This window comes from Sceloporus undulatus, chromosome 6 (genome assembly GCF_019175285.1).
Source record: "Sceloporus undulatus isolate JIND9_A2432 ecotype Alabama chromosome 6, SceUnd_v1.1, whole genome shotgun sequence".
Taxonomy (NCBI): domain Eukaryota; kingdom Metazoa; phylum Chordata; class Lepidosauria; order Squamata; family Phrynosomatidae; genus Sceloporus; species Sceloporus undulatus.
Window position 1 is genome coordinate 31,755,184 of NC_056527.1, and position 7,078 is coordinate 31,762,261.

At 36.8% G+C, this 7,078-nt stretch overlaps 1 protein-coding gene across 1 annotated transcript in view; it reads left to right on the forward strand.

Moving 5' to 3' along the window:
* The window catches only part of CASD1 (CAS1 domain containing 1), a 44,939-nt gene that overhangs the window by 21,998 nt on the left and 15,863 nt on the right, over positions 1–7,078 (forward strand). The window contains exons 9-12 of the mRNA XM_042474100.1: positions 826–1,251; positions 2,056–2,145; positions 3,651–3,770; positions 5,569–5,725. Coding sequence (XP_042330034.1) covers positions 826–1,251; positions 2,056–2,145; positions 3,651–3,770; positions 5,569–5,725 — 793 coding nt within the window. The remainder of the gene's footprint in view (positions 1–825; positions 1,252–2,055; positions 2,146–3,650; positions 3,771–5,568; positions 5,726–7,078) is intronic.

The following is a 7,078-nucleotide window of genomic DNA, read 5'->3' on the forward strand; positions in this document are numbered from 1 at the left end:
AAATGGTTCCTTAATGGTGATCAGGCTGTTAACATCGAGACTGAAAGTGGAAGGAATTTGGAAATGTGGGGGAGATGTGGCAAGGTTGCCTATACAGTTACAGGTGGTGCTCATGATGGGAGAGAACTCTGTATTATTCATGCCTGGGCAAGGCTAACATGTTTGCATTTTTTTGTCTCTTTTATGAGGGTCCTCTGCCCCTATCCCTCATGATTGTGAAGTGGGAGTGAAATTTCAGAATTGTTATACTATGCGTGACTCTGAAAAGAATTGATGGATGGGGAGGGAGGACAGATGAAACCTAGAATGAATATGTAGCTTGCTGTTGTTCACATTGAAGAATAGATGCTATCAGTATTGCTCATATCCCAAATACTAAGCACCAAAGTAAATGAAAGATTAAGAGATCAGTGACTGGAATTGCCACAGTATTTTAAAAAACTGATTAAATTGTGCAACATTTGATCATAAGCCTTTTAATCGTTTATCTGGTTTGGTGCCAGGAGGTCAGAATTATGTTTCAAATCAGTAATTGAATGGTTTGATTATTATTTCTTTTTAGAAAAGAAGAAAAAGAAGTAGAAAGCAAGAAACAGGAGATATAGTCATAATTTTTCAAATTTCTTCTTTAGTCGAGCTGTAAAATGAGCAAAATTGAGATGTCCCTTGATACCTATTTTTAAGATTTTAAAAATATTTTAACTGTGAATATTTTGTTGAATGAAGAAAAAATCAGAATTAAGATTCTCATTCGTTTACTTAAATCAGAGTGAGTGTTATGTTCAAGTACAAAATCTCACTAACCAGATTTATATTTTTCTTCAGAGTGCAATGATTCTCATAAACATCCACTGCAACAACATTATAAAGCCAATTGATGGTTCATGCTGCCAACCTCGGCCTGCCCTCACTTTGATTCAAAAGCTAGCCTTCTGCTTTTTTGCTTCATCTGCAATTGGATATTTAATTCTGGTCCTGATTCGTCATAACCATCACCGGAAGAACAAGCCATGCACTGATATGGAAAGTGGAGAGGAGAAAAAAACTGCCAGTAATAGCCCAGCAGTTTCTACCCTAGAGACACTTTTGCAGTGCTTATGCAAACTTGGTTTGATTATGAGTTACTTCTACATGTGTGACAGAGCAAATTTGTTCATGAAAGAAAACAAGTTTTACACACATTCATCCTTCTTCATACCAATCATTTACATTCTGGTGTTAGGGATATTTTATACTGAAAATACTAAAGAGGTAAGCTGGTTTTCTTTTTTGCATTTGTTGCTTAATTAAAGGTCATAGTTAAACAGAATATGAATAGTACAAACATTAAAGACAAATCTTTTCAGTGGCCTGTATTTTGTTTCTCTTTTTGCTGTCGTTTAGAGATACTGTAACATGCCTTATGCAAAATGACCAAAGAGAAGACTAGGGTTGAGCTTTATACACACTTACTTGGGAAGAAGCCCCATTGAAGCCAATGGGACTTGCTTCAGAGTAAGCATGCTGAAGATTACCCTGTAAACGAACAAAAGCAGCACAACTAAAAAAACAGAGTGCTTTGAAGATAGGTGAGTTGTTGTAGATGTTGTCTTGACTGACAGCATTTACTCATTCTGTGGTCCTGAGCCAGAGAGCGATCCAAAACCAGAGATGGACATAGGCTTCTCTCTTCCCATACCCAAAGGTAGCTCATAATTTTCTATCTGGAACTACCTTTCCCTAAGTTTAAAAAACAGCCTGACAAATAGTATACCATGCTGTTGTCAGGTAGAAAGTACACATGTCTCACTGTATATTCCTCTTTGCAGGTTAGCATTTAGAAAAGTTACTTTTTTGGACTTTAATTCCCATCTTGGCTGGTGTTTTACTCCAGAAAAGTAACTAATCCAAGCCCTAGAGCAGCCTGTATCTGATGGTTCTAAATATTTAAAAATTACTCATGATAATTCCTATTGCTATGAGAATATAGTAATTTCAGACCTATTTATTTTATTGTCTTGTAGATGATGGTTTGTATATCTAGTAATACCTATGTTCTCATTTTATTTTGCACAGACCAAGGTGTTAAATAGGGAGCAGACAGATGAGTGGAAAGGGTGGATGCAGCTTGTCATTTTGATTTATCATATCTCTGGAGCAAGCACTGTAAGTATGTTTCACAAAGTTAATAGTTTCCTCATTAACTTCCAGGGGTTAAGGTTTATTTTGAAAGATATATTTCCCCCCAGAAATAACAACTTCTTAGAGGTGATGTTGGCTTTCTTTCATCTATTTAATGACTGTTTTCTGCGACTTATGGCAACCCTATGAATGAGCAACCTTCAAATCACCCTATCAGGAACAGCCCTGCAGACTCAGATCCATGGCTTCCTTGATTGAATCTATACATCTGTAATTCAGTCTTCTGCTTTTCCTACAGCATTCTACCTTACCAAGCATTATTGTCTTTTCTAGAAAATCAAGGCTTACTAAGCCTTACTTTTCTGGTTCTCAAACTAGAATGGGTCCAGTTGGGAGAGCAGGCATGGGACCATGGCATGGTTTGGCTCCAGGCTCCCCATGGATACCAAAATCTGGGCTGCTCAAGTTCCATTATATACTGTGGCATCGTAAAATGATGTCCTCTATATAAAATGACAAAATTAAGGTTTGCTTTTTTTGAGAATGATAGATAGATAGATAGATAGATAGATAGATAGATAGATAGACTATTTGCAAGCCATGGATGCCTGAATCCATGTATACAGAGGGCTGACAGTATTATTTCAAACAGATATTGATGCTTCTATTAATCAGCTGAATTCGATTTTGGGAGGTAATTGTTACTCCCCTCCCTTATTTGCTTGCCATCCCAGCCTGGATTGGGAATATCTTGTTTTTTATAACAATTAATACCATAATTTTAAGAGCTGGATATATCTATTCTATTCCTGTTATAAAGCCATTTTGCCTTAGCCTACAGTGTCACATTAAGCTACATGAACATAACTATGTAAAAGTAAATCTCCTTGCTTAGCTGTGGGACAATTGCTTGGCCAGTTAGTTGTGAGTAGAACAAAGTAAAGAGAGGTGTGAATTTTTGCTGCTATTGTTGTTCATTTACCATTAAGCTGACGTTGATTTTTGGTGACCCTATGAATGAGAGACATTTAGGAACCCTAGTGAGTTTTAAAATCTTAATAATGTGATACTGTATATATTCATTTATAAATCTAGAAAGTTTAGTCAAACAATTGACCCCAAAAAACCTGAGTTTACTTATCCACAGGTCACTGTAAGTACTGTAATTTAACAGATATGGAACCAATTCCTGATGAAAGGCAAGGGTGTAATAAGTCCTCGAAGCACTGACTCCCCTCTATTTTCGAGCACAAAGTTATACCTACTGGAATTTTGAAAATTCTTTGGCGTTGTTTTCTTTGCTTCATCATTTAGATCCTTTGTTACATATCCCTAATTTTTATCCTGTGTGGATCATATCCAAATCCATAATTTTGTCACCCAAACCTGCCCTCGACTTGTACGTAAGGTTGTTTTATAGAAATGAAACATATGGGAATGAGATTTCTTCCTAAACTGAATTTGAGTCTTTGATTACTTAAATCTTGATTACTTGATTTTAAAAAAGTAATTTACATTTTTATTCATAGTTTCTGCCAGTCTACATGCACATCCGTGTGTTGGTTGCTGCATATCTTTTCCAAACAGGCTATGGGCATTTCTCATACTTCTGGATTAAAGGAGATTTTGGCATTTACAGGGTGTGTCAGGTAAGAAGTAAATTAACTAAAAAAATTTTTTTTTATTAAAACAGGGGTACAAAAAATGAAAATTTGAGAAGTTACAATATAAAATAGCCCAATAGACATAAAACCATCAGATTGATGCTGTTTTGGAAGTTGTTAATCAATTGGTGAAAGTTAAAAATTCATGACTACAATATATGTCATTGAGGGGATTGGTCAGATCAGGAAACAACTTCATTCTGTAAGTTCAAATGTTGACGGTGGCAAAGGAGGATATTCCAAAGAATTAACATGTCAAAAAGGGAAATCATTTCTCCTCAAAAACAGTATGACATGAAGTAGAGCTGTTAAAAATGTAGTACTGCACTGTAATAAATTAACTTATTTATAATCAGGACTGATTGCTAACTCCCTATTTTTCCTGTTTTTACTCAGTATAACTCTGTATCTACTCCCCATTTACTTTTCCCTTTTCTCTTATTTAGCCCAGGATCTGTTTGGGGCTACGTAGAGACTAGAGAGAGCATGAGAAGCCATAAGATTTTGCTCAGCATGTTTGTTTGCTTTTTGTATGTGTGTGTGTATGAGCATTTGTAAAAATTTTATGTATTGAATGTCTATTTGTGCGAGATAGCTAAAGAGGGGTTTTGTCATTTTTCTTAGGTTTAATTAAGTGTAATCATACTGGGGCTGCAAGTATGTGTATATATGTGAAATAGTTCTCATTCTTCTTAGATATAATAACCACCTGTTTTTTATTTGGAGGGAGGTGCAGTCAATTAGGGAGTGACTATAATTGTGTGTGTCTCTGTGTCAGAAACCATGTTTAAAAACCACTTTATTTAATTTTATGTATATCATATCTTTGTCCTGACAAGAGACCGAAGGCAGTTCCCCTCCTTCATCTTTACTATCAGTGGTGCATTATTCATGTGTTTAGAATTAGGCAGGCTCTTGTAATTATAATTATTCTGTGTTCTGCACCTTTCCCCCTTAGTAGTCTGGCTGTTCATTCAGAAATTTAGTCATTAATAAATAATGTATTGTATGTACAGCGCTGTGTAAATTTACAGCGCTTCATAAATAAAGGTTAATAATAATAATAATAATAATAATAATAATAATAATAATAATAGTCATTATGGATTAATGCTTCAATCAGGTTGCATGGATTGGCAAGATTGATTGGTCATCCATTTTCTTTTTTAAAAAATAACATTTTAATGAAAGAAACAGAACTTGAAAAGATGCAATATTTAAAGTGCCTAACATAAAACACATGAAGCTGACGTCTGCAGTTTCATTTCAATGTGTGAAGAAACATAAAAATTACAGCCATTTCTATTTCCCAATACAAGCGAATGGGACAAGTGGTGATCTGGATTTCTGAATCATGAGCCAGCTGCAAAGTGTGTCCTGGGTCAAATCAGGATCAATGTGGATTGGATTGGGGCACAATTTGAATTGCTGAGCAGCATTCCAAATTGGGTAGGCACGTGTCTATACCGCCATAATGTTTTGTGCTTTTAGATTGTTTTGTAGTACATTTTTATTCTATAAAGGGAAGTTGTTAAAAAGGAATCCAGAATATATAAGATTGACGTCTCTAAACTGATTTCAAGTTTCAGAAGGCAAACAACTTGATACATAAAATTGTTAGCCTTGTAAAAATAATTCAGAATAAAAATGCTGTTGGGTAATTTGTCAGTTCAGATGAAGTTATAAGCTCATAGAAAACTGCTTACACTAAACTGTGCATGTAAAAAAAACATGTTCCTCAAGGTTAATGAAAAAATATTTCTCTTTGTCTGATACTTAACAGGTTTTATTTCGACTGAACTTCCTGGTTGTGGTGTTGTGCATTGTGATGGACAGGTCTTACCAATTCTATTACTTTGTACCTCTGGTCTCTGTCTGGTTTATGATCATATATATTACTTTAGCTCTATGGCCTCAGATAGTCCAGAAGAAAGCCAACGGTAAGAATTTACTTCTAATTGCAAGAAAAAGTTATATTCAATTAAATTTTATGTTTCCCATTATCACTGTGATGAATCACTGTGATGATATGTGAGATACTCAGTAGTTAATCATATCCGCAGTCAAATGATGATGATGATAATGATACTTATCTATGCAAATCATGACTTAAGAAACTTAAAATAGCCATTTTTGTAGAGGGAAAGTGACTATTACGTGCAGGGGTATTGTCTTTAATTTTGCACATTTTCTCAGCCATTTTGTTCCCATATTAGATACCAGTGCAGTTTTTAGTGAATTGATTTTTACTTCACTGCAAAATGGGGATCACTAGAAAAGATGAGACCTATTGGATTTGGCTATATGACTTCAGTTAGGATAAATAAAGGTGTTGCTCTGGGTGGATTGAGAGGAGGAAGAAATACTTCCCAGTTGCTAGTTCTTTCCCTGCAGTGCTGACAAGTAAGACTTTTACTTCAACCTAGTTGAAGTAGCATCTGGGCACTGCACATAAATGTGCCATTGAAATAATTGTGTTGCAGATGCTATACAACAGTAATTATGGCCTTATCTTCAGTGGATGTTTATCTAATGTTCATTCCCATTCTGTTATGACTGGTTGATTTCAGAGACATAGCCATGTTAGTCTGGAATGTCAGTGTGCGAAGGGATCTTATAATACCTTTGGGACTAACTGAGTAAAAGAAACTGTAGCATAAGCTTTCATAGATTTAGGGGCAAAACTGACTGGCATAATATGCCAGCTTGGGAAGGGCATGGGGCATGGGGCTTAGATTATGCCTGCCCTGACACCGCCCCCAAGCTGGCATCATGCCGCCAGCCTGACCAGAGAGCAGCAGCATTGTAGCCCTGTAGCAGCATAGCTTTTATACTGCATGCTGCAGGAGCACCGAAAAGGCACTGCCACAGTGGAAAGGACAGCTTTTCTCCACCCCCCCCCCCAAGGAGGAGCTGCATTTTGCTGCTTCTTTTGGGGCCAGAAATGCGCCAGATTGGGACCATGACATGTGATTGCCACAGCCTTGATCCAGCAGTCAGAGGGGCAGCGTCAAGCCCCCCCCTTTAGGACTGTCTGCACCAGCCCTTAATCTTCTTCCTAAGATGTATGGAAATGCATGTCTCCATACATCTAAGAAAGTAGACTAAGGGGTGAAACAGACTGCTGCTGAGAGAGTTGGTTTGGGGCTGCAGCAACCACATGCCATAGCCCCAATCCAGCTTTTTGCAGGCCCAAAAAGAAGTGGCAAAATGCCGTCCCTGTTTGAGGTGGCAAAAAGCCGGCTTTTCCCTTTCTGCCGTGGCTTTATGATGCTCCTATGGCATAATAATAA